Here is a 25,980-nt window from a genome sequence, read left to right on the forward strand (position 1 = left end):
ACTGACACTTGACATGTGTGTGTGTCTCGTATGTGTCAGCTGATATTCACTTTAAAAAAAAATCACTAACAGTATCTTTTTGTGTGTGAGCCCCATCCAGTCTGCTCATCTCACTCATAATATATGAACACATTATAGGATCCAGTCAGTAAGAGCAATTATAATGCACTCCAGTTTGTTTTTATTTTAACAACTTGATGAATATTTGTCGTGGCATTGTAACCATGGTGACTGCCTCCACCGCCCTCGCCTCCCCCTCTCCTCCCCTCCCAGGCTCGTCCACCACCCCTTCCCCATCCCCCCTTCAGCGCTGAAAAAGCAAGGGATGGCGAGAGAGAGAGAGAGAGAGAGAGAGAGAGAGAGAGAGAGAGAGGGAGAGAGAGGTGACAGGAATGAACTAACAAGATGCACTAAAAAAAAATGCATGTCCGGGAGCTACATGAATCTTTGCAGTGAAGCACGCGCCGCCTCACACACACAAACACACACACACACACACACACACGTTATTGCACTCAGCACATAGGGATCACATAGGTTAAGCCACATTCCAACAACGGGAACACAATAAGATGCAACAATGATTTCTGAATTAAGGAAAAACAAATAGGATAGCCAGATAGGAAACAAAGGGGGTGGGATGATGAGGGTGTGTGTCGGGTTAAAGACACATTTGTTTTGGTTTAGTTTAATTAACTAAGTAGTTTTGTTACTCAACTTTCACTCACTTAGTTTCCATTTTCACGTTCAAGTATATTTTCATAGGTACTCTACAAAAGTACAATTTTGAGGTACTTGTGCATGGATATAAATATATATTTTTTCTACTTAATAGCCTACTTCTACTAGAGTTAATATTATTGAGGCAAATATTGTATTTTTTACTCCACATATACATGTATTTGACAGTTAATATGCAGATTATAATTTTACACATGATCTTGTAACCTGTAAAGCATCGTAAATAGATTTATCCATCCAACCTTGGACAGAGGAGCTTAAATCAGCTCCACCTCAGCCAGCTATGAACATTAACATGCTGCTTACTGTATATGTTGATGTATGATGATAATAATGCAATACCCGGTACAGCTCACCTGGTAGAACAGCAGCCCATAGGTTTCAATCCGACCCGCGGCACTTTGTTGCATGTCGTACTCTCTCTCTCTCATTCTCCCTCTTTCCTGTCTTCAGCCTTCCTATCATGAAGGCAAAAACAAAAACAAAAAAACAATGATAACGCTATAATATATATTATAATATGTAGTCATTCTGCATAATGGAGAGAACATTTTGCTGAAAACACATTTGTACTTTTACTTAATTAAAGCATGTTAATGCTTCCTCCACCACTGTTCTTGCTCCTTTTTACCTTTGAACTTGTCAAGTCCTTTCCTTTCTCCAAGGCACATCTTGGAGGAAAGTAACAGAGAAGGCGGGGGGGGGGGGGGGGGGGGGGGGTGAGCAATGGGGGCAGCGGAGAAAGAATAGCTTAGTATGAAAGAGAGAGGGAGCGACAGAGAGAAAGGGAGCGCAAAGTCTTGTCAACCGGAAATAAAACAAGCTGGCACCCTCCCCATCCCCAAGCCCCAACACCCACCCCAAAGTCACATACTTCCTCTTCACTCTCTCTATCTCTCTCCTCTGCCTCCCTGCTTCCATCTTCCATCTCTCGCTTCTTCTCTCCCCTCCGCTGCAAAAGAGATAAATTTAAACTCCGGTTCTACTCTGCTCTCGCTCTTTGACTCTATCATACATACCGTCATACCTGCGTCATTACTCACGGCTCACACAGACCTTGTGTGCCTATCGCCAAGGGTTTCTGTATGGTGCTCCTTTAACCCGCTCTGGGGCCAGACAATGCCTTTGTTTATTGTCCCATAGCTTTAAGCTCCGTGTTTTATGGCAGGAGAACAATACCTCTGTTGTGAGGTGCTCTGGGAAACGCTGCTACCTAAACTACGTGCATATTTTAGCCCTTGTGTGGAAACTTTACCTGCCTACTTAAAGCCTCTTTACTGCATTGTAGGCCTAAAACACTGGTGCTGGGATTAAGTAACTCAATACTTATGAGCTTAATAGCTGATCAAGAAAAGAGGCTGAGCTCAACATAGAGCTTAAAATGCAGTTTGTCAAATAATCAATTAGATGAAAGAACTTCGATCATTGATTCGTTGCAACATTTTTTCAAACAAAAAAGGCCAAACATTTGCAGCTTGTCAACTATGAGAATGTGTTGCTTTTTCTTACATCATTGTAAATGCAATTTTGGATATCTTTGGGTTTTGGCCCGATTGCCAAAAGAAGACATATAGCTTCAAATTGCAACAAAGAAAATTCTATATTTTCTGCAGTTTTATGGAACAATGAAGAAAGAAACTGGTAGACAATAATGGAAACAAAGACAAACGAATGCAGAGCTTACAACTGCATCTTTAACTGATGCCGTCCGTAAAAATAATTTTGCTTTTTTATATAAATATTTTCATAATGTAATATATATATATATATATACTGTATTTTTTATTTTATATTATGAAAATGTTTAGTTTTTGCTACGTTAATGAACAAATTCATTACTAATCTTCATTGAACACATCTGGATAGGGTTTAGTGTTATCTTTGGAGACGTTAACATCTTTATTACATTGGTAGATGCTACATCAAATGAAAAATGTGAAGAAATAATTCAATGAAAGTATTACTCATATTTACCTAATAACTGTGTGGTAACTATATTTTTTACAAGTTTTATTAATGATACAGACGGTACCATGATCTTTTGTAACATGCTTTTTCCTTCTTTGTAGTTTATCAGTGTTTCAAATAGATTGGAAAACATTACAACTATAAATCTTCAGTGTCTTAAACACATACTAAAATCTATATAATAATAATAGTATCCGTTTTTTAATAATTGTAATAATTTATCTTTTTTTTCTTGCCCAAAAATATCTGCTTCTGTGTGCAGTTGCTGAATGTTTTATTTTACAATATAGCAGATGCATGTGGACATGTCAAAGCTTTATCAAAGTTTTAAAACATCCAAATGAGGACCATTGAAAATGAGTCCTTGTTAGTGTGAACTTTGAGTTTAATCTAATAATATAAGTTGACTGGTTGCACGTGTGTTTGTGTGAAAAAAACACACTTGACTGCCAATTATACTTTGTTTTTAAGTGCAATTTATGGTTAAAATTGAATCCATCCTCTATTTATCATCCACTATCTCTCTATTATCTGTGCTTTATGCTCCACTCTCTCGGCCTCCCCTCCTCCTCTTGCTGGCATTAAGTTCAAACTTGACACTGATGTTGACTCACTGTGTCACCCCTCGGTGGCTCCCTCTCTCTCTCCCTCTCTCTCTCTTCCTCTCTCTCTCTCTCTCCATCGCTTGGAGGACAAGAGTGCCCGCAGACGCATTTCTCTCCAGAGCCCCCCCTCTTCCTCTTTCACTCTCTCTCACCCTGTCTAACTCTCTCCATCTCTCTATACTCTCTGCTTTACACACATACACACAGTTATTGTCAACAAAGCTGGAGAACAAGGGACGTAGGGGGACCAGGGGAATAAAGGTCCACAGAGGAGGAAAGTAACACACAGGACCCACCGCATCATTTCACCTGGCCACTTGGTAAGTTTGCAAAAAAAGTCCGTCTTTTCAGTGCTTCTATGTGGCATCATTCTGTGCTGAAATCCCTTCTTTAATGTGGACTTTGGTAGAGGCTTAGAGATGGACCTCAAGTTACTTTGTCGTCCTAGAATAATTTCTGGAGTTTAATATAATGTGCTTCACCAAAATGAATGAAGTTTGACCTTTGACATCGTGCTAATCTAGTAGTTTGTGAGATTTGGCTCAGTATTGACCTCTGCATTCCTCTCCAAAGAGGAAGTTTCTCAAATAAACGGGGAATGCAAGATACGAGGAGGAGCAGAGAAAAGCTTTTATCCTCCTCAGACTTAGACTTGTATTTATTTTGGCAGATAATGCTGCTTACGGACATACTTGAGCCCTTAATGTCTTAAACTGAAAGTTTAACATGGTTTGGGTTCGAATGTCTTGTTCATGAAGCCGCTGTGTGTGTGCGATGCCAGTTTGTGGCTACATGTAAATGCATTGTCTTTTCATGCATACATGGGTGCATGCGAGCTCGTGCTTACCAGCAGAGACAGAGCTAAAAGCAAGTAGCATAATAAATGTCATGGCTTTCAGAGTGGGTTCTAATGTACCTTTGCTCCCCATGGTATACTAGCATACCAATGTATAACACACACACGGTACGACAGCTAGCATGTAACTAACTCCATTTCTGTCTGTCATCATGAGGCTAATTCGCCACAATGCCGACCATGTGTGAACTCATGCGATATGAACCCCTCCTTCTTCTTCTTCTTCTTCTCTTCGTTCCTTCCCCTAACCCCCCTCCAGGAGGAAGGATTGGAGGATCGAAGGAGGGAGAGAGTAGCCAAAGGTGACAGTAAACAGGGGCGGACACACACAGGACAGGACTGCTTTCATTTCTCTTCATGGTGGTTTGGACACTCGTAGCATGTATGAGAAGTTAACAATGCTGAACCTGCAGAGCGGCTCAAACTGGAGTGGGCCTAACAACTGGTACCATGACCCCACCAGCGTTCAGACGCAACACAGCACAGGTGAGGGGAGATTTTCAACATATGTCAATGCTCACAGGTCATCAGTTAAATGTCACCAGATTTCAACCACATCAATAGCAGCAGTCACTTGTGGCTGTCTCACTAAGTTTCTGTCAGTTCAACGCATGAATCTGCACATTCTGTTCATCTAAAATCCAATGTAGGAATTTTCTTGACACTCCCACATCTCTTTTGTCACCTTCCTCTCTGCCAGTGTCTGAAGGCTGTCTGCTGGACACGGAGGGCAGCATGGGGGGGGAGGCAGGGGGAGGGGGAACGGGCAGAGGGGGAGGAGTCCCTGTGGAGAGGGACGAGGGCGAGGAGTCTCAGCTGAGGCTGCAGCTCAAGAGGAAGCTGCAGAGGAACAGGACCAGCTTCACACAGGAGCAGATCGAGGCTCTGGAGAAAGGTCAGGCCATGCAAGCACGCACAGCTCTGTCTTTGCTTTTCAGCCAATCGCCGCCCTCCGTGGGCACGAGCCACACCAGAGTGTGTCATGACGCAGCTTATCCTGCTGCTTTCCCCCCCTGCCAACACCTTTGCTATTGGACTATAGTCTTTACACCGTGTTTACAGCTTTTTGGGTAATGACAGGGGACATAAATATGAGAAATTATGAAGAACATTTTTAGCAGTATAGGATTTTTTTATCTATCCCTGCATGGGAAGGCAAACTTTGCCTCTCATGATCACTTTTAAATGCAAATCATCTATAATCTTCACAAACATTCCTGATCTGTTCAAAAAAGCCTCCGGCAGCGTGCACAGCAGAGTTTTTATAATGCATAATTACTATGGTTGTATTATGCAGTGAGATCCGGCCTTCGTAGGCCGATATCCACATAGACGGATCAGAAAGCCACCCTTGACTGGATATGGCTGCAGCAGGCCCTTGAGCTAAATAAGGACGCAATGTCCACTGTGCAGCCGAGTGGAAATGTATCACTGTGGTCACTCACTACAAATGACATTAATGAGGTACCCTGACCTCAGTGCACGGCCAAGGCACAATAACAATCATGTGTTGACACAGACGCCAATTATAACCAAGCCAATTATAACAATTTGTGAGACAGACTTAATTTATAGAGCTGTCGTTGATATATGGATTTATAAACCATGTGTGGGAACTTAAGTCTTTGGTTATTTACGATGCTGGTAACCTGTCAATATTATATGTTCAACAATACTATGTATATATATATATATATATATATATATATATACCTGTATATATGTGTGTCCGTCTTAACAGATTTATTTGTTTTGGTTTCTCTGCTGACATTTTATTGACATGCTAAGCTAATGTTAAGCATCATCATTGTAGACAGCCCAGATCTATAAAGATTTCTCCATTACCAGACCTGAAACTTCAGAGTACATTAGGATGACTCAGACTGTCAGTTAGAGGGTGAGGCACATTCTTGTTTGAACTTGTCAACAACAAAAATGTCAGCACTTTGTCAACTTTAAATTAACTGCCACAATGAGAAATGATACTCGGATACAGAAAGTCTCACACAAACTCACAGCTGAGTCAGGACTTTGCGTACGTCAAGCCTCTGTGACCGTTATATGCTGTAAAGTCAGAACACCAGATAGGAATACTGATCATTTTAATTAAATGTTTCTGCTGATATGTGAGACACAGTGCCTAATTTAGATATTCAAAATTTAGAGATTAAATGATGACAAAATTTAAATCTATCGGGATTTTTTTTCAGTTTAATTTTAGCCTACTTTTGAAATAAAGTGCTAAGGCAGCTTCTCAACTTGATATGAACTTTCTGCGGGTTCCATAGTCATAAATCATTTATACAAAGTGCAACAGATTAATATTTCAAATATGGTTGTAAGAATACAGCTCAGCTTCCTGGATTTGTGTATTCCATGACAAGATAATTAATGATCTTAAGCAGTAATTACTTGATATGCAGATGGTTATCTGTCAAAATAACACACTGCGTGTTTGACATTAGTTAATATCTTCCACAGAGTTTGAAAGGACACATTACCCAGATGTCTTTGCGAGGGAGAGATTGGCAAACAAGATTGACTTACCAGAGGCCCGGATACAGGTAAGAGAACTAGGATTTGATTTGTATACCCCTGATGATCAACCTGTAACAACATGATTGTCACGATAAAGAAGCCTGACAGAACTCTTTGATTGACAGGTGTGGTTCTCCAACCGAAGAGCCAAGTGGAGGAGGGAGGAGAAACTGCGCAATCAAAGGAGGTCAGGGAGTGTGACTTCCTGTTCACAGAGCCAAGCTCCTCTGACCACTTCCTTCAACACATCTATCTACCATCAGCAGCACGGCAGCAGTTCAGGTAAACATGCTGCACTGCAAGACTCAATATACGTGTTCATTGTCTCATTCGTACAGCACATCAGTTATACCTGAAGCATTTGCTCAGAGGGACATTTGCCAGCTGGCAAACCATTAGTTTCTCCATTAGAGCGCATGCATCTATATTTCCACTGCGAGATGTTCCCTTCCCGTGTGTGTAACTGCATGTGTGTGCGTGTGTGTGTGTGTGTGTGTATGTGTGTCTGTGCTTACCATCTCGCTCTGCGTGTCTTTCTCCAGGGTCCATGTTGAGTCAGGCTGAGTCGTCCCTGCCCAGCTATAGCTCTCTGTCAGTTTTCTCATCTGGAGTCCAGGTTGGACATTTCATCATTCATCATTCATCAGCACCTTCCAAACTTAACTAAAGCAGGTCATCGTCACAGAGCAGAGCCCGTTTATTAACTCCAATATGTCCAGGGTATAAAACATATACATAACTAAATCAAGACGACTGCAGGTATAAACACTACTGCTCCGAAACCTACTAATATCAATAAAACCAACATCATTTATTCTTCTTATCAAAACTCTTAATATTGTTGTCTAAATGTCATTATTTATTTGTAATTTAAAAAATTATAATAAAACAATAATAATAATAATAATAATAAAGATAATAATACTACAAGGTAACCTAAATAAAACACAAAAAGCCTAAACGAGATAGAAAGAAGTAAATCTAGAAATGTGTGAATTATAAGGGATTTTAAATATGATATTGACTTTCTTAAAGAGGCAAACAAAGTCATTTGTCAAAAACAATCTTTCAAATCTTGGTTCTGATTAGCTTTAATTAGGATATTAATTCATGAATAGACTCACTCATTACTCCATAAGAATGACAACTGGAAGGCTTTCTATAATGCGTCTACATCATTCTCTTAATTCATCAAAGTTTATCAAGCAGATTTCTCAACAATAAAAGTTGTATTGTTAAAGCTTCACGTGTGTGATGAACACAAATAATCAGTGGGGTCAAAGTGAGGTCAGTAACAAAATGATTATTTTTTTAACAAGATGGTTTCCTGCAATAGCTGCCTAACAGCAGCATGAAAATAAATAGACATATTTTTGTTTCTTATTTTACATGAATGTCTATGAAATGTCATGCGTGGGTGCCAGAACAAAATCCACAAATTATCATTTACATCTGTGCATTAAATAATAAATCACAGGGAGCAGACTTTTCAGTTTGTCTCTTGTTTCTTGTTTACAAATCCCTTTATTCAAATACCCATTGAGTTGTAGTAGCCACACATAATAATAATAATAATAATAATAATAATAATAATAATAAACAATTATCAGTGGAGGAAGAAAACACAGGACTAGAAACATGAAAACAAGTGAAATAATTTAGCATAATGTAATGCAAAGAATGTGGCCTGCTGCTGTGCTCTCCTCCTACCCTACAACACCACTCTAGCACCTCTATGTGGTCAACCTGAAACTGCCGTCACTTTAAACTGCTATTACAGTACATATTGTAATAAACAGCAATATACAAATATATATATACATACACACAACTTTAAAATAAGATTAGAGTATAGAGTATAGTTTGTTGTTTCAATATTTATCTAACCCAAATCTTTCTCCTCCACTCTCAGTCTATTCCTTCCCAGTCGGCGGCCTCCTACTCCTGCATGTTGCCTCCATCCCCCTCTACCCCGCGCAGCTTTGACTCATCGGCGTACTCCTCCCCTCATCTGCAGACTCCGTCCTCGGCCAACTCCAACACCGGTGAGTATTTCCGTGGTAGATATGGTTTTATTCAACAGGGGGCAGAGACTTTACGTTATGTCTGTGGGGTGTCTCTGAGTGCTTGCTGGACTGAAACTCCACAGACTGAGTAACTGCATCCGTTTTTCTTCTAACACTCTCTCACATGCAGGGCTCATATCGCCCGGCGTTTCAGTGCCGGTCCAGGTTCCAGGAGCTGAGCAGCAGAGCATGAGTCATAACCTGGGTCAGTACTGGGCCAGATTACAGTGAACAGACAATGGCTGCCAACAAAAGAAGAAAAAAAAAAAAAAAAAAAAGGGGGCACGTAACAAAAAAGTGTCAAGAAAACAATATGGGGTGACACGGGTTTTAAGGAAGCTATAGAGAGGGCCTCAACGAGTTGCAGACCCTGAAATGCATTAAATGTTTACAAATTCAGACAAGAGCAGCTTTGGTTGCACTTGACAGTACTCTGGTCATACTGGTATTTGCTTAGTATTATCAAGTTGCACTTTTTTGTTTGGATAGTGTGTTAATCATAGGGCTGAAGTCGGGATTAGAAATAGGATCAGTTTGAGGTGTGTTTAGGATTAAAATAGTCAGGATTAGGATCAGGCTTAAATTAGGGTTTAGGTTACATTGTCTGTGGAGATGCAACATGTGATGGCGCATTTTATTACCAGATAGTTGAGAATAAGCATTGGGCCATATTTTAATATTTACATTTGGGCTTTTACTTTCCCAAAAAAACAGGGAAAAAGTAAATGTACTCTGGATTAAAAAACAACTACTGAAAACTTGTCTGAGATGTGGTTGAAAGCTCTGAAAAGCCAGTAAAAGTACTTTTGAGTTTAGATTATTTTGTTACATGTTTAAACTAATTGTATCCGACCTGACCTACAAGCTCTCAGTGCATCAACTTAAATGTCTGCAAAGTTCATAAAAAAAAAAGAATAAAAAGACAGCTTCATGAACTTGGATTTTTCAAATATCAAAAGTAGAAAAAGTAGTTTTTTTTCCCTCATACGTGTTGAGCAAATGGCAGGATTGTGATTATAATTCTACCGCACATAAATTAATGTGTGATTCAGTGGTACTAAGTAAATGCCAGCAGATGTCTGTATTGTGAAGTGTAACCACAGTTTCTTGTTACTTGAGCAGCTCAGTGATGTTGTGATAGCAAGCTTGTTCCATAAGCGTAAGCTGTGTGAGGCTACCTTAAAGATTTTCAACTTGCTAAAGGGCAATCACTTTTACTAAAACTTAAAAACTTTAAATGAAAAAAGTAAATCCTGCCTACCCTGCCAGCAACATTACACTAAGACTGATACTGCATATTTTTGTACAGACATCGGTGTATGATGAAGATAACTGGAATATTGTCAGATGTTATTGGAGGGAAGAATGTAGCACATTGTGGACTCGAATCATCCTCAAAAGCACAAAAAAAACGATATCATTAGGGACACACCATGTCACTATAGCGATCAGATAGTGTCCGATACTAGGCTGAATATAAATATATGACTCATTTACAAGTTTCCTCGATGACTTTTGCCAAAAACTACAGTAAACAATTACATTTTCTCTTTGTTTTATATATACAGTATATATATGTATGAAGACTTTTTATCTGATTGATCTTAAAACGGAAGCAATTGCATTTTAGATTCAGCAGTGAACCATACTTTTGAGTGGCAGGGACCTTTTTTGTACCTCGCTAATGAACCATATCCATCAGCCAGAGACAATCAAGAATCATTACAGAGCAAACAAAGAGGCTGCCTTCAAACACTTCAGAGACTGACAATCAAAGCTGGGAGGTATAGGAGACTTTAAAAAAAAAAAGAAGAAGAAAAAACTGTGAAATGAATGCAACACTGTCGATACAATTGCAATGACATCAACCGTGCATGACCAAAAATGAGCCGCTATAGACAATCAGTTACTTGCAGAAATGAATCGAGTATTGTACAAAAGCGTCGCTGTACTTTGCAGGGTTTTAACCTCTGCTCACTTTCCTCTGACTATTGTTTTTGTTGATGCATCTCAGTTTAATCTCATATGAAATGTCTTTCAACTCTTATTTATTTGTCTTTTCACTCGTTCACACAAGTCCTCTGTGTTGTTTCTGTTGTCGTTGTGTGTTGTTGTGTTAGTACCTTATAGCTACCAAGAGTCAACCCTTTTGTGAAGGCCTTGGATCCCTTTAATGAAAATAAAACGGTGTGTAATGAATATGTATTCAGGGGCCTTTATTTCTGATGTGTGGTTCAAGTTTTAAAGGTTGATCATTTAACAAGAGTTTGAACTACAAAGACTTGAAAAAAGTATTCTTATATTATCACCATTACCCAAATACAATAATTTATTACATTTTTGGGCAAATCCAATATGTGAAAATAGTATTTAGTGTAAATTTAATTATTGTTAAATTTTTAAAAATATAATCATCAACACATGTAATGAGATAAAGTACTTTAAAAAAACATTTGCTGCTGTGAATCAATATTTATTTATTTGCAACGGATCACAACGCACTTGTATTTAAAAAGGGTCGCTCTTATGATGAACCCATACAGGATTATCACCAAACTATGCAGCTCCTCTCACATCTACTCAGCATTTCGTAGGCATACCTTTTGTTTTTTCACCTCTCAACTCAAACACGATACAACGTTATTGTCTATGAAGTGTTTACACTGTACTTCGTTTTGCATCCTTCAGAATTGCTGTTCAAGAAATGTTTACGCAGGCTGAACATACGGTTACATATGACATTTCTCGTAGACGTAAATAACTAATTCAAACAGTCCCGTCTTTGTTTGAACACTCCACCTCCGCTCCCATCTGTGCTGTGTGGACTATCTCGCTATTTCAGCACCTAGTGACGCGGGTGGGTTTACATTGTAGTTTAAAGCACGGTGCGTCTGCATCAGACGCCGTCGGGATTTGATAAATTGGAAGTGAAACCGGATTGGACAATCAGAAGGAAGGCCACATTTTGGTTGACTCGCTGCTTTCATGAGCATCTTTTCCCTGCCCAACACTAAACGACAGACAAAGACTATCTGGTGAACATAGTGAAGCATTGGAGTAAAAAAAGGTGAATATTTCTCCTTATATGCTGGAGTATTAAATAAGCCACTGTTTGCCAACGAGTTTGCCATATCGACATATAAGGTGATGACATGTCAGTGTTTTTTATACTTTATAGCTGCTCCCAGGTGGCCAAATATTAGTTGATGCAGGTGTTGTTTCTTTAGGATAGAAATTAGAAAAAATGTTGGTCATATGATGTAGGCTTTCCATGTTATTCTTTTAGGCTTGGATTGAAAATGCTTAGCATCTGAGGGTCAGTGTGGGGGAGAGAGACTATCCAACATTTACAGCAAAATCCACACTCCTTCAAAAGGGGCAACGCATGAATGCAGCGTCGGTCGTGAAGTGGACGTGGCGGAAACTGGCCAACCATTAGCAGGGCGGCATTTTGTGCTAATGGCATGACTCACTTACATGGCCCCTGGAGGATGGACAGATATTAAAGACAGGAGAGGAGGAAGAGGGAAAGATAATACCAGATGCTCTGCAGAGAGAATGAATACACACTCATGAACATAATGGGATTCTAAGATGAGATCCCAGATGTCGGTGCACTCCAGCTTAATGCAGCGTCATCAATTTCCCCCAAATGTATTATAAGTACTTTGTTTTGAATAACATTGACAAAATAGTAAAAAAAATCTCCATGATGATTAATATATATATAGATGTTCAGGATTGCCAATTTTAATATATAATTGAATCAGAATTTTATTTTCAGTGTTTTCTGGATTATAATTATTTAAAAATTATTTCATTTTTAACACTATGAAAACATATCAAAAGAACATTGTACTTTAGTGCAATTCATAACAACAAAGCCATCTAAAATCATTTAGGAGGGCAAAAATACAAAGACAATATAAAGATTTTTTTATCAGTAATTATTAGAAGAAAAAAAACTTGATAAACATGATTTATAAAAGGCTTTACACTCAAAATGTCGGTAAGATTACTGAGTGTTGTTGAGTAATTTGAATGTCGGCAACACAGCAATGTGTTGCACCAGAGGTGGACGAGGCCATCAAGCTGAAACATGGAGGCAACAACGAGCCAAAATAAGGTGTGTGTGTGTGTGTGTGTGTGTGTGTGTGTGTGTGTGTGTGTGTGTGTGTGGGGTGACAGCACTTCTTGTTACTCATCAGCTGACATAAAACATGTGGAATAAGGTAATATCAGACAATAGGAATGTCTGGCCACAAGGCAAAATTACCAACGCAGCAAAGTGAGCAACTCACCCCAGGCCCCAGACCTCCAGGGGCCCCAAAAGCCCCAGGTTCACTGTGTGTCAGTTTGTTTGGCAATTTAATTTCTTGCCAACTTGTATGGGAGTTAGCATTGTAGTTTGTACTGTGCTCACATTGTAACAACTCTGGGGATGGATGATTGTATTCAAACACAGACAACGCAGGCAGGCACGATCAATTCAGTGATGTAACGCCAAAGTGAATGTACTGTATATGCTTACAGGCAAGCACAGGAATCATGAGGGAGGCAAGGGTCACAACCGGGAAAGCAATCCAAACAGGCAAACACATCAAAAGACGAAGGCAGGAAATCCAAAGTTCTAAAAATCAGACAGCAGTTCAAAACAGGCAGGTAACACATTTCAAACCATCAAAAAATCAAAAAGGTTTCAGGTATCACAGAAGCTATAGAAGGCAAGATGCCCATGGACACTCTGACAATCTGATAAAGGAATTTGAGCAGTTATATACTGCAGGGTTTATGAGGGAAAGTGGAAACAGGTGAGCAGGTGGATTAGGAATCGGGTGATTGGAGCAGGTGGAAAAGTCTGAGGGCATCTGGTGGACATGAGGAGAATGGCAATGAACAGGTTTGCAGGAAGTGGGAATGTGGCAGGAGGACAGAGAGGCAGAATGGGACCAACGTGGTGCCTTTCCCTAAATAAAGTTGTTTCATCAAATGACCATAATCTGATTGACCACAAGGAAGTGTATACCATTTAAATCCATTTAAATATAACTTATTTATGTATTAATTTAATACCAGTTGATTAGTATATTCATAGACGTCATGGGTAACCAATACAAATGGTATACCATGTATAATAGCAGAAGTAATAACAGCTTGATTACAGCCATCCTTTATAAATGGTATAGCATATTTGTATGTAGAACCACAATTCAGTCCTAAATTAATTCATTTAGAGATTGAAAAATGGAAACCAAATGGAAGAGAACTTCCTAATGTCATTTCATCTTCTCACCTGTACCTGTAGCGACTCGCACCATGTGCTCCCTCTTCCGATCAGAGACATATATGATGCGCGCTGTTATGGGCGGATATTGAAAGCGGCAACGACTCGCTCTGCTGTTGAGTGAGGGAGCGCAGAGCCAGAGAGAGCAGCCGGTGATCGATCAGCCCAGCCTAGTCCCAAGAGAGGCTGAAGCTCCAACGCAGAAACAACGGTGAGCTTTGTTTGGGATGGTTTTGGAGAGAGCTGGTGCAATTAGAAACAAGATATGTCTCTTTTATTCTCCAAATGATAAGTGTTGTGATATCAATGAAGCGTTTATTTTATTTTTTGCAGCGAGTGGAATGGAGTTGGGTCGTATGCTGTTGATGCTTTTGACCTTAACGGGAAGCACATCAGCGCTGATCGAGCAGTACAGAGCGGTGGTGAGTTCAATGTCTTTATTAGAGAGAGAGAGAAAACATGTAACTGTACTAAAACTCTTCAATGTGTGTGTGGCTGCCCTTCGATTATTGATGAATTATGTAAGTATGCTTGTGTTGTGATTCAGCGTTATATTTATATTTATCTACATATATGCCATATTTGCTTTTACTCAGTCTAATTCTTGGTGTGATTAGTCGACTTTGTTGATTTATATCACTTTATATTTTTAATTGTGAGTCAAAGAAGTATTTTATATACTACTCTTTTCAATTTAGTAACAAATATTTATACATCAAGTTAGTAACATTTCAAACCACCAGCAGGCTTTTGAGAAAAATCCCTTATACTTTCCTGCGTGTGTTATTGTATTCAATTGTGTACATGTGTGGGGCATACACATATTTGTATCTATTAATATGAGAATCAGGGTGTCATGATGTGGCAGAGAGACATGGTGCACAGGAGGCATCCTCCATATGAATCCTGCGATTTAAAAAAGCATAAAGAAAAGGCATCATATCCATATTTTGTGGTGTATTTTGACAATGTTACACTTATTTTCAGGTAAGAGGTTTGAAAGGCAACACGATTTAGAAATCTGCGAGCTTCCTTTGTTCAGTTCACTCAAAACACTTCCTCAAAAACGACATACAAACTTCTTATTGTTGTGCAACTTTGCATGAGCCGTGTGTAAGAAAAAAGTTAAGTTTTACTTCTGCCACCATGAAAGTCATCATGTTTGGTCCACATTCTGTGTGATGCTGCTGGTTTTTTGGGCTGCAAAGGCATGAAAATCTGAGAGGAATCAAACTGTCTTTCAGGTGAAATCATAAAGGTGACCAGACTTTTTCAAAAATAGTTTAAAAAAAACAAACAAACACCAGAATTAGCTGAAAACTATCTATTTTTGGTGGAAATAAAATACTGAGTAGAAAATTAAACTACTACTACTAATTTTTTGCAGTGTAAAACCCACCGAAAGACAACTGTTGACGAATGAGCCACCACCCTTTCCTTTCAACTGCTAGCACAGCAGAAGGGTGGAGGCCATGCAGGAGGAAGGGCGGGTTTCAAAATCTCTTTTGAGAAACAGATTTGATTTGTTTTGATCGAGATACACGATTAGCGTTAAACATTTCACATGCCAGTTGTCAAATGCACGCAGCCTTTATCCCATCAAGTACCTCACTCAACAGATGATATAGTACTATTAAAAAAGGCTGACACACTCCATTGTGAGGATCTGATCTATAGTAATAAATACCCTACATGACACCAGCATTTGCCAGTAATCTTAAAGTTGACTGGTGTTAAGACATGGATTTTAGTGTTATTGTTGATTAGGCGTGTTTTAATGGTGCTTTACTTGAGAAGTTATTTACCACCAAAGGAAATTAATGTGTTATATCTTTATGACCCAACATCCTGTGGTGGGGTTATCATTTTAATAAAAAACACAAATGACCAAATTTGTTCTGGTTTCCTTGTTTTCTGTGCAGGATTGGCTGAGCAGGTATGGCTACCTTCCTCCCCCCGACCCGCGCACAAGTAAACTGCAGACCAAAAAGGGGGTTGAGAAAGCCATTCGTCTCATGCAGAGATTTGGCGGGGTCCAGGAAACCGGGGTTCTCGGTAACAACCTCTAAACATGGATCTATCAGGACAATATATGATGTGTATATGAGATTTCACATATCTGGGGTGTAATCTGCCTTTTAGTTTCAGCATGCGTGATAAACTTCTCTTCCAGACAAGGAAACCCTCAAACTCATGTCTACGCCTCGATGCTCTCTCCCTGATTTTGTTGGCAATGAGGACATGCTGAAGAGGAGGAGGAGGAGGAAGAGATACGCCCTGTCAGGCCTTAAGTGGCATAAGACAGACCTAACATGGAGGTGTGTTTCCTGTCATGTTGCATTGTGGTTTCATGTCATCCCTGTATGAATCACAAAGCTTTGTGTGTCACAAGTGAGTTAGGTGTTTGTTACATTTATTAAAAAGTTACAGCCATCATTTTGAATGCCAAACAACATTTTAATTATAACAAAGTATGTTATGTTTTAAAGCCAACTATGTTAGGATTAAGGATACCTAAAGAGAGGAAGTCAGGTTTTTTTGGGGAAGTGTGCTGTTAGTGTCTTTTCTTTTCGTCCATATTCTCACAAGCTGATCAATATAGCCTTTTGACATAAAACACATTAGGAGAAGTAATACAAGGTGATATAAAAATACATATTTAAATAGTGAAATAAAATAAGGCTGGTGGTATTCTACATTTTTCTTGTGTTTTTTGTTTTAGCTACAGACTAATACCCAATTTGTGCTAGAGTTTACAGCAATAGGACCTTACAGCAACAGGAGGGTGTATGTGTGATTGATACGTAATGAACTACGGGGCCCACATTCATAGTAATGAAAGGAACATGCCACCAATGCCGTTTAGTCATCGATGTGGTTTTGGACAACAATGTATCTCTGTGGCACAAATACACATCATATTTTGGCTACACAGGCTATACTGGCTGGTTTTGATCCTTACAATGGATTTGTTGACAATAATAACAAAAACGCAGAATATTGCCAGACCTATCCTTCAACTCTGTGTTAAGCAGGAAAAATAGGAACATTCTCAAAAACCAAACTATCCCTTTAAGTTGCAGATTGTTAACTTCTTTGAAAGACTCAATCTCGATGAACTTTGGAACATGAATTTATTAAAACGAGAGCGTAAAACAAAACAAAAGTCTCACACGCAATGCATCGTGAACAGATTTAGAGGTTAATTAAAACTGTCTACAACTTTGTTACAATATATAATCTATTCTTGTCTGCAGTGTCCACAGCTACCCTTCGCCCTCCCTCTCACCCGACCTGTCCAGCAGTAGCGTGGACACGATCCTGACTCACGCCTTCAAAGCCTGGAGCGACGAGGCCCCCTTGAGTTTCCGGCGGCTGCCGAGTGACATCAGGGGGGCGGCAACTGGAGGGGACATCAGAGTGACTTTTGCCCGCTTGCTTCACGACGACGGGTACCCTTTTGACGGGCAGGGTGGTACCCTGGCCCACGCCTTCTTCCCTGGCAGGGATGAAGTGGCGGGTGACACACACTTTGATGATGATGAGATCTGGAGCTATGGAGGTATTTACTGATTGAAATCATGATGGATAGGATTTATGATGACCGTTCTCAAGATGTGTCTGACAATCTGGATGCCGATAATGAAAAAGTGATCCATAGTAATGAAAAAGGAAACAGAGAATAATAGCCAAATAGCTCCCAAATCATGGTTGTTAATGTGATCCAGTAACACAGATTCTTCACACATCCTCAGGTGACAGCGGCAGCACAGACTTGTTCACAGTTGCAGTGCACGAGTTCGGGCACTCGCTGGGCCTGTCCCATTCCTCGTCCGATCCGTCCATCATGAGGCCCTACTACCAGGGTCCTGTACAAGACATCCGAAACTACCGGCTGGCCCTGGACGACAAGCACGCCATCCAGCAGCTTTATGGTCAGTAACCAGTTGACCACAATCTGGATCCGAGTACAGAGTATCAGTATCTGTGATATTTACTGAACTTACAGGATGTGTTATGTAGTGTTTTCCATGTCTGTATGTGTATTTGTCAGATATGACATCTTAATATAAAGACAAACGCGTTAACTCTTAGCTTAGAATAGTTTACTGTTTATTCCGGAAATTGTACCCGATGTTGCTTCATTATATGCTTTTATTTTGGTTTATACAAGTACTGACATTCAATTGAACCCACAAGGAACATATATGAAAAAAGGAAGGAGTCCAAAGTAGGTTTGCAAGTTAATACAATGTGGAAAAGCAAGAATAAGAGCCTATAGTCGTGCTAGCGGCTCTGTGAAGCTGTACTTGGGCAACAATGATTTGAGCTAAATGCTAACATCGTCACGTTTGTTTAACATACTCTCCATCTTAGTTTAGCCTGTTAGCATGCTAAATTAGCACTAAACACAAAGAGCGGCGAAGCCGGATGTCATTAGTTATGTAGGTAGTCAGGGGATCAACAAGGTCAGTCTGCTTCGTCCTTTGGGCACCATGAATATCTGAGTTTCACTCTGGCCTTTCATCCTGTTCATTATTTTCCTATTCCTTGATTTATTGTTGTGTGAAATCCTCACTGTCCAGATAAATAGGACCATTAGTGGTTTGTGGTAGGTAGGTAGGCTATGGCCTTGTGATTTCCTACAAAAATGCAGGAAGTGGCCCTGAACTAGCTCATGGTTACTTGTTGTTAATGTGATAAGCTTGTACTATCAAGCACACACACACAAACCGGATTTCAACTGTTTCCTTCCGTGTCTTAAAAAGAAAGCATCCTGTGTGTCAAACTTCCCCCTGGCTACTGAGAAGAATGTAGGTTGCTTGGACAATTTTTGCAGTGCTGTCAACAGCGTTCACCGCCTCTTCAACATTGCCTGCTGTCACCATTCTGTTGTAGGTGTGAAGGACCGCGGACCACCAGGAGGTGGTGATCCTGACCTCCCACGCCTGCCCAGTCCACCTCCTCCAAGACCAACACAGCCGTGAGTAGAGCCAGAGGGAACAATCCCTTTACATGCATCCAGACAATAAGCACTTATCATTTGCATTTACACACTATATATCCTCTCAAATCACTCTGTTTACTCATGAAGGATGATGAGTAATTTAAGACCAGTGGATATCGATACAAGTCTTCAGATCGATTCTCCCTGTGACAGAGTTTGGTCGTGTTGCACCCTCTAGTGATTCTTTTGTCAAACTACATCCTACAAAATATAATTTGACTGAACTTTTTCTGTCCCAGTTCTGAACCCTCATTCAACGAGCGCTGTCAGGGAGGCTTTGATGCAGTGGCAAATATCAGGGGAGAGGTCTTCTTTTTTAAAGGTGAGAAGAAACCATCCAAATTCAGAATTAGCTGGTGTTTTGGTTTTATTGATAAACTTGGTGAACCCCTTTATCATAGTGTGTCTGCATGCACAGTGAGGGACACATGTCATGTTCCATCTCTTTTCTTGGAAAGGTGCACACTTCTGGAGAACTAAGCGAGACGGGTCTTTGGTGTCCCTCAGGCCGGCTCAGATCAAAAACTTCTGGAACGGCCTCCCGCCGGGAACGAATAAGGTCGATGCAGTGTACGAGAGAAAGAGTGACAGCAGCATCGTCTTCTTTATTGGTGAGAAGCAAAATCCTGTGGTCTGTTTTTGATAAGAGGCACGACTGAGTCATAGTAGAAGGTGTGAACATGGTTGATTCTTCTCACGTCTTTGTATGATGTTATTTTGAGGTGGTGGTTTTGAGCAAGAGAGAAATGTTTGTATGGTCCGTGTCGAACAAGAGCTTCATTAAACTAATAATGCCAAAATCCTAAAGACATTGCAATACCAACGGCCCTTGAATGACAAACCATTTATTACAAACGTCTTTCTGACTCTAATTTGCACAAAAAAATTCTGATTTATTTCCTTTGTCTGTTCAGGATCTCAGTACTGGGTCTTCAAGGACACGGACGCCATGAGTGGCTACCCTCGGCCCATCTCCGAATGGGGCATGAGGACAAAGAGCGGGGTGCTGGTGGACAGAGTGGAGGCAGCCTTCATCTGGGCCCACAACGGCAAGACCTACCTGTTCAGCAGTGGGAGGTTTTGGAGGTTTGACGAGAGCCGTAAAGGCGAACGTGTGACCCGGCAGCCAGAGCCGGGCTACCCGCGGAACAACAGCCTCTGGGGAGGAGTGCCCACCCACATGGATGACATCATCAGCTGGGGAGCAGGTAACATTGTGTTCAGAGGCAACATGCACATGTGATGAGTTTCTGCCTCAAGTGCTAAATAAATAAACAAAACTAAGAGGTTTTTTTTTTAGGGGGATTGCATTTTGGTATGGAAGGTATGAAGTACTAAAGCGATGGAAAAGAACTGATCAAAGTCAAAATTGAAATGACTATTGGATATTTGTAATCTTTAAATTTTAATTTAAAATTGTGCAAGAAGTATTCTTTCCTTAAAGGGACCCTGTAGAGTTTTTGACGACTAGTAGTGCTGATGTAGATGCAGGCTGATATTGTTTTCAATGTGCAATGCGAACAAAAAGGAATAAGTGTCACACTGCTGCTGCTGCACTTTAGGAGATGCCTACTTCTTCAAGGACAACCATTACTGGGTGCTGAAGAACGGAGGAATGAACCAAGAAGTCGTCACTCCTAAATCGATCGCAGTAGACTGGCTCAGATGTCCAACTCCTCCTGCAACCTCCACTCCTCGAATCCCAAAGGAGTGCCACTGTGAACTGAAGGGATCATCTTCATTTCTAAGAAGCAGCTGGACCCTACTGATCATTGTCATATTGGTAATTCATGACTTTACTAGAAAATAAGTAGTTTGAAACCAGGTGGCTGCAGACACTCTACATACTAGTGTCAGAAAAATGTTGAATAACTGCCTTAGCTTAAGCATTTGAGGCCTGTGTTACTGTAAATACTTTGCCTTATCAGAACGTATCGCTGACGCACGAAAACAGTACATTTTGCGTCCTCCCTCTGTCCTGCTATAGAATATCCCCCTCCTTTTTCAAGAGAAAGTGTTGGAAAGCACTCCCGACCCTCCTAATGAGGTCTTACAAAACAACCTCATTCTTACAAAACCACCTCATGTTTGGACAGTAAACTGGCCACTCAAACATAAGTGCAATAGTCAATTTCTTTATCAGAGCTATTTTTTTTTTCGATTATGTTTGAGCATACACATATGTACAGTACAATCAGAAATATGGTTAGTTAAACTCATAGTGTGTTGAGGTTTGTTTTTTATATTTTTTTTTTGTTTGATATTGTACATGTAAATGATTTTCAGGCAATCAGGAAGAAAAATCGTCTTTTTTGTTGGCAATCAAAGTGATGTTATTATTGCACAGAGCAGTTGAATTCAATCAGTCGCTTACTTGGTAAGAGTTCAAAGCAGAGTGACGGCAACGGGTATTCAGTCTTTGGGGGCAAACTAAGCAGGCAAGGGGCGGCCAGGTATCTGAAATGAAGTTCATGACTAAAAGAAACTGCGCAGAAATAGTCATTTATACAGATTCAAGCTTCATGTTTTTTCACATTTGAGTTCTTTTACACTGATTCGATTACAATCATGTAACAAAAACATTTTATTCTTGTATTTGATTATTTAATTTGGTCACTGGTGTCCTTTTGAGGTGGATCAAAGCGTTGCAGATGTAATGCAGTAAATCATTTCATGCTTAAAGGGACAGTTCACCCCATAATTATTTCAAAAAAATCTATAACCTGTAGTGCTATATATCAATTGAGGTTATTTAGTGTGAATTACCTAGTTTTGGAGATATCGGCCTTAGAGAAGGCCGACATCTTTATGGTGAACTGTGCCTTTAGAGTTAGTAGGGTTTAGTGATTTTGATTGAACGTAGGCCATATTGTACTTACTATAAAGGTATGGCGTGGATGTTGCACTGTTGCTGCAGGTCTGTATGCAAGAACTCAACAGGTCCATGTTTGAGTGACTATGAGCCAGTACCATGATTAAAATGTCAGAGTTCTTTGATATTATTTTGTGATGCATCTTTGTTAATCATCCCTCGACCCTAGCTCCTTCAAAAGGCCGAGTTGTTGTGCACTGGCACATACGAACATTATCCAGTGACAGTCCCGTGTGGAATGTTCTAGACCGCTGATTGTTATCTCCATTAGGAACGCCTCTCAGAAATACATTTTAGTGCCGTCAAGTCAGACAGTTACAGCAGGTCGGATATATAGTGGAGGAAAACCATGATTAGTTACTCATTTAGATGGCTGGATAGGAGTGAAAAGCAGTTCCGATTTTACAGTCTGGCAAACAAATCTGAACGTACAGCGATACACAAGTGAGAACTTTATTTTTAGCATTTATTATTGTAGTTTCATGTTTTGATTAGTTACTTTGCGTTGAACTTTACGCTGGTATGGAAAATTGTGCAGACATACTTCAAAGGCTTTCATCTTCAACACGGAATACTGCATTAATAACACGTCTAGTCAACCATTGAATCTTTTGTTCCAAGCACATTCAAGGTTTGCTCAGAGTTATTTACTCTATTCTTGAAGTGACAGTTGTTCAGGTCAGCTGTAAGTGACTCAGGTATTTGGATAAAGCTAAACGCAAAACACCCTCGCAGACGTCATTTCCAAGGAAGCAAAGTGGCAAAAAAATGTAAGTATAACCTTTCAAGTGAAAGACACCTGTGCGATGTATACACATTATAGTCATAAATAATGGTCTTCATTCAATTGAGTGACATTTTAATATTTTATTACACCAAATGACAGAGGCGGTTTCATAAGTTAAGCTTGGCAACGTGCCTACATTTGACCTGTACCAATGAAGAAAAAAAATGAAGGCAAATAGGTTTCCAATACAGAGGAATATTAAAGTACAAAACTCCACTTAAAAATGAAAACATATTCTCTAAGAAATTTTTGGCAAAGACTTGTTTTAACCATCAAGACCGATACACATTGGCAGATTTGAATGCAACTAAATACACACAGATTACATTGCTGCATTTCTAAACAAGTATTCCCACATCTACCCTGTAAACTCAGTGCAAATGCACCCCTTTCTCAGACACCTGACTGGAGCGTTGGCCCGTCGGAGACTTCACGAGTTGAAAAGGGTGCATCCTTGAACCAGTTTACCAGCAACACCATAAATTGCTGACAAACCATAGCCTTTAACGGCTCTCTAAAGCCTTCCCAGAAGAACGCTCAGAGCCATCAGCCCCAGAGAGTAGCAGGTTTTGGAGGTAGAGCTAGTCTGCGTGACACGTTGTGCTGGCTGGATGCGTCTGAAGTTATTGATAATAAGAGGTGCTGTGGTGTTGGAGACGCGGACCGTTGTGCTGAAGAGGTCAATCTGGAAACACGATATTAAGCCAGTTACGTACATGAAGCACCGTTAGAGCATTTGTGGGGATCGGCCATGCCAAGACACACCAGAAACAAAACAACTCACCAAATCTTTGCTGACTTGGACCTTGTCCTTGAACACAGTCCAAACCACAGCCTCGTCACAGGAGGGGGTGGTCAAGGAGCCAAGGTAGCGGTAATAACTGCTGCGATTCACCCCAGGTAGGAGATCATCCAGTGATATTCCAGCTGCACTCAATGAAACAGACTCACCTGAGGGCAGAAACACGATCACTGCAGGCACTGTAGCATTTTATCCAAAACATTAAATCAAATTTGCCACTACAAAAGCAACAATCGCCTTACCACCGTTTGTGATGTTGGCAAGGTAGGTGGTCAATTTTTTCCAGCTGGCAGGTTGGCCAGTGGCATCACCGGCCATTTCCTGAAAAGTGTGCACATTAAAATCAGGCTCAATTGTCTTTCCCCCCCCCCCCCCCATGCTCCATGAAGAAACAAATGTTTCATGGAGTTTGTGGCATAAATAAACAAATAAACAGCTGTGTGACAAATTTAACTAAAGAGATCATCTTAAAGATTGCAGTCAAACAGCATGGAACAGAAACAGGATGCAAAACAATTTATTTAAAAAAGTAGCATTTGACTTTTTTGCAAAACTTAAGTTAGAGAAATGGCTGATACATAGAGCAATGAGGTTTGAGACATGACTTAAGTATATTGGCATTACAAAAAAACTGAAAAAACGTTTCCTCACCTCAATGAGGAAACCAAGAGCAGCAAGTCCTGTACCATCTGCAACAGCTAGAGTCGTGTCCCCATTCAAGGATGCCTTGCTGTTTACGATGTGAAGCTGGGGGAGTTAAATCAAGAACAAATAATTGAATAAACATTCAGTGGCAAAACTTACAGCTGAACATGAAAAAGGAACTGTGCGCTACCTCCATGGGATAACGCTTGCCATTCACACTGTGCTCGGAGCCAGGGACAGAGGCACCATTACCCCAGTGCAAGTGGAACTGCAGGCTGTCATAGTCCTCGGACAGACCTCCTCCTGAAATCTTGATATTGCTGTTGAAGTCGACTTTGACTGGAGCATGGTGGAAAAACAGAACGGACTATTAAATCAAGAAACTTTAGAAAAAGGGGTTCATTGGCAAGAAGTTGCTGTTGGGCAACTTGGAGGATAAATAGAAGACACCAAGAATGTCAGAATGATCATTTCTGCCTTTACAATCCTGGCTACACCTCTGCTTGTCACACAATCAGGGAGGGGTAGAATACGGCTGCAGTTACTTTTGAAAACACCAACACTCCAGGCAAATTCTTTTAAAGGCTAAACACTTCGTTCTTACGAAATCAAGTGCAATTAAAAGCATTAGGCACAACTGGTTTCTGTCCACACCCACTCGACCGCTCACCTGTCTTCCCAGTGTTGCTGATGCTTTTCAATGCGGTGGTGATGTCGTAGTTAACAAACGTGAATGCAGTCAGACTGGAGTCAGATTGGGCAGACCCTGAGATGATGTCAATGGGCGACTGTCGGGTGCCATTGCAAAACCTGGTAGCAATGGTTGGCCAGGTAGAATCACCTACAAATAGGAGCAAGGCTTTAAGTAGCTGAAGAGAAGCAACGGTTAAGATGTTAAGTGCGGCCAGTTTGAGATAAAGGGAGATCACTTACTGCAGCTTGGCAGATGATAACACCAGGCTAGAGGAGGGTTGGATACATTAGTTACTCTGACAAACAATCTACAAAGAGACAAACAGTTTATCCAAAAAGAGTCAATATTGATTCAAGATGAAAATAAATTCATACGGATTGCGTCCGAGGCACAGCGGGCGCTGGACACGAGGACGCACACAGTGAGGACAGCTCCAAGCCAATTCATCTAAAATAACAAAAATTCACTTTTTCATTTTTTTTTTCCCCCCCCAACAAAAAACAAATAAGCACACACATTAACTCATCGGCAAGAAAAAGCATCTGTCGCCATGCAAATATTTAAATAAGAGAATAAAATCAATTTAGTCCGTTTCAAATGCGCGCAACAAGCCAAATACCAATTTGCCAATTATGCACGCAATTTAACAACTGTTCCAAATAATTAAAATGATCATAAACTACTGCGGGATTTGAAAATGCTACTGCCTTGTGTAAAGACGACAACAGAGACCACCAATCGTGCAAAAAAAGTCTCTTTAGACAATTGGACACAACTGATTTCAATTGAGATGCGCAGCAGCGAGTCTTACCTTTGACACACCTGCACCTCGTCTGCTAACGGCTGTGTCTTATCCGCCTCCTTTTTATTCACTCAGTGAAGTAGCTCTGACACCGCCTCTATGTCAGAGCTATGTCTGGAGGATACCTCCCTGAGAGAATTCCCCGGGGTCTGATAAGTAGGAGATTTATTTATTAAAATGATCAAAAAAAATAATAACCTTTCAGTTATACTTTGTACTTGTAATAGCCTACTTGTTGGCTAATAGAAGACCTTTACACGTCCTTATAAGCGTATTAACATAATTATGTGTTAGTAAGACTATTTAAGTTTC

The 25,980-nt window shown here is 40.3% G+C and overlaps 3 protein-coding genes across 3 annotated transcripts; 2 read left to right on the forward strand and 1 right to left on the reverse strand.

Annotated features, from left to right (window-relative positions):
- Positions 1-4,550: 4,550 nt before the first annotated feature.
- On the forward strand, positions 4,551-9,086 carry pax10 (paired box 10). Its single transcript, XM_031843186.1, has 7 exons — positions 4,551-4,656; positions 4,871-5,065; positions 6,652-6,734; positions 6,834-6,990; positions 7,251-7,324; positions 8,621-8,753; positions 8,905-9,086. The coding sequence occupies exons 1-7, from the start codon at positions 4,551-4,553 to the stop codon at positions 9,003-9,005; spliced, it is 849 nt and encodes a 282-aa protein (XP_031699046.1). The 3' UTR covers positions 9,006-9,086.
- Positions 9,087-14,187: 5,101 nt separating this feature from the next.
- On the forward strand, positions 14,188-22,063 carry mmp25b (matrix metallopeptidase 25b). Its single transcript, XM_031843177.1, has 11 exons — positions 14,188-14,269; positions 14,392-14,480; positions 15,981-16,113; positions 16,232-16,376; positions 17,316-17,620; positions 17,814-17,993; positions 18,958-19,042; positions 19,306-19,388; positions 19,525-19,677; positions 19,981-20,274; positions 20,629-22,063. The coding sequence occupies exons 2-11, from the start codon at positions 14,400-14,402 to the stop codon at positions 20,874-20,876; spliced, it is 1,707 nt and encodes a 568-aa protein (XP_031699037.1). The 5' UTR covers positions 14,188-14,269; positions 14,392-14,399; the 3' UTR covers positions 20,877-22,063.
- A 727-nt stretch (positions 22,064-22,790) lies between these two features.
- LOC116381221 (carbonic anhydrase 4-like) lies at positions 22,791-25,756 on the reverse strand. The gene is made up of 9 exons (XM_031843184.1): positions 25,678-25,756; positions 25,241-25,313; positions 25,106-25,132; positions 24,843-25,013; positions 24,363-24,511; positions 24,179-24,274; positions 23,770-23,848; positions 23,510-23,676; positions 22,791-23,410 (listed from the first exon to the last, which is right to left on the reverse strand). Exons 2-9 carry the CDS (start codon positions 25,311-25,313, stop codon positions 23,240-23,242), a joined length of 933 nt encoding a protein of 310 aa, XP_031699044.1. The 5' UTR covers positions 25,678-25,756; the 3' UTR covers positions 22,791-23,239.
- Between the last annotated feature and the right edge of the window lie 224 nt (positions 25,757-25,980).

The sequence above is a fragment of the Anarrhichthys ocellatus genome, unplaced genomic scaffold (genome assembly GCF_004355925.1).
Source record: "Anarrhichthys ocellatus isolate YVR2014 unplaced genomic scaffold, GSC_Weel_1.0 scaffold4, whole genome shotgun sequence".
NCBI lineage: Eukaryota > Metazoa > Chordata > Actinopteri > Perciformes > Anarhichadidae > Anarrhichthys > Anarrhichthys ocellatus.

Bases quoted from the DNA above. Each gene is read 5' to 3' on its own strand.
- pax10 (XM_031843186.1), top strand. From the start codon at position 4,551: ATGTATGAGAAGTTAACAATGCTGAACCTGCAGAGCGGCTCAAACTGG. The intron at 5,066-6,651 runs GTCAGGCCATGC...TATCTTCCACAG, and splicing joins GATCGAGGCTCTGGAGAAAG to AGTTTGAAAGGACACATTAC. The intron at 7,325-8,620 runs GTTGGACATTTC...CTCCACTCTCAG, and splicing joins TTTTCTCATCTGGAGTCCAG to TCTATTCCTTCCCAGTCGGC.
- mmp25b (XM_031843177.1), top strand. From the start codon at position 14,400: ATGGAGTTGGGTCGTATGCTGTTGATGCTTTTGACCTTAACGGGAAGC. The intron at 17,621-17,813 runs GTATTTACTGAT...ACACATCCTCAG, and splicing joins TGAGATCTGGAGCTATGGAG to GTGACAGCGGCAGCACAGAC. The intron at 19,678-19,980 runs GTGAGAAGCAAA...TTGTCTGTTCAG, and splicing joins CAGCATCGTCTTCTTTATTG to GATCTCAGTACTGGGTCTTC.
- LOC116381221 (XM_031843184.1), bottom strand. From the start codon at position 25,313: ATGAATTGGCTTGGAGCTGTCCTCACTGTGTGCGTCCTCGTGTCCAGC. The intron at 25,133-25,240 runs GTATGAATTTAT...ACCCTCCTCTAG, and splicing joins CTGTGCCTCGGACGCAATCC to CCTGGTGTTATCATCTGCCA. The intron at 23,849-24,178 runs GTGAGGAAACGT...CACACTTTTCAG, and splicing joins CTCTTGGTTTCCTCATTGAG to GAAATGGCCGGTGATGCCAC.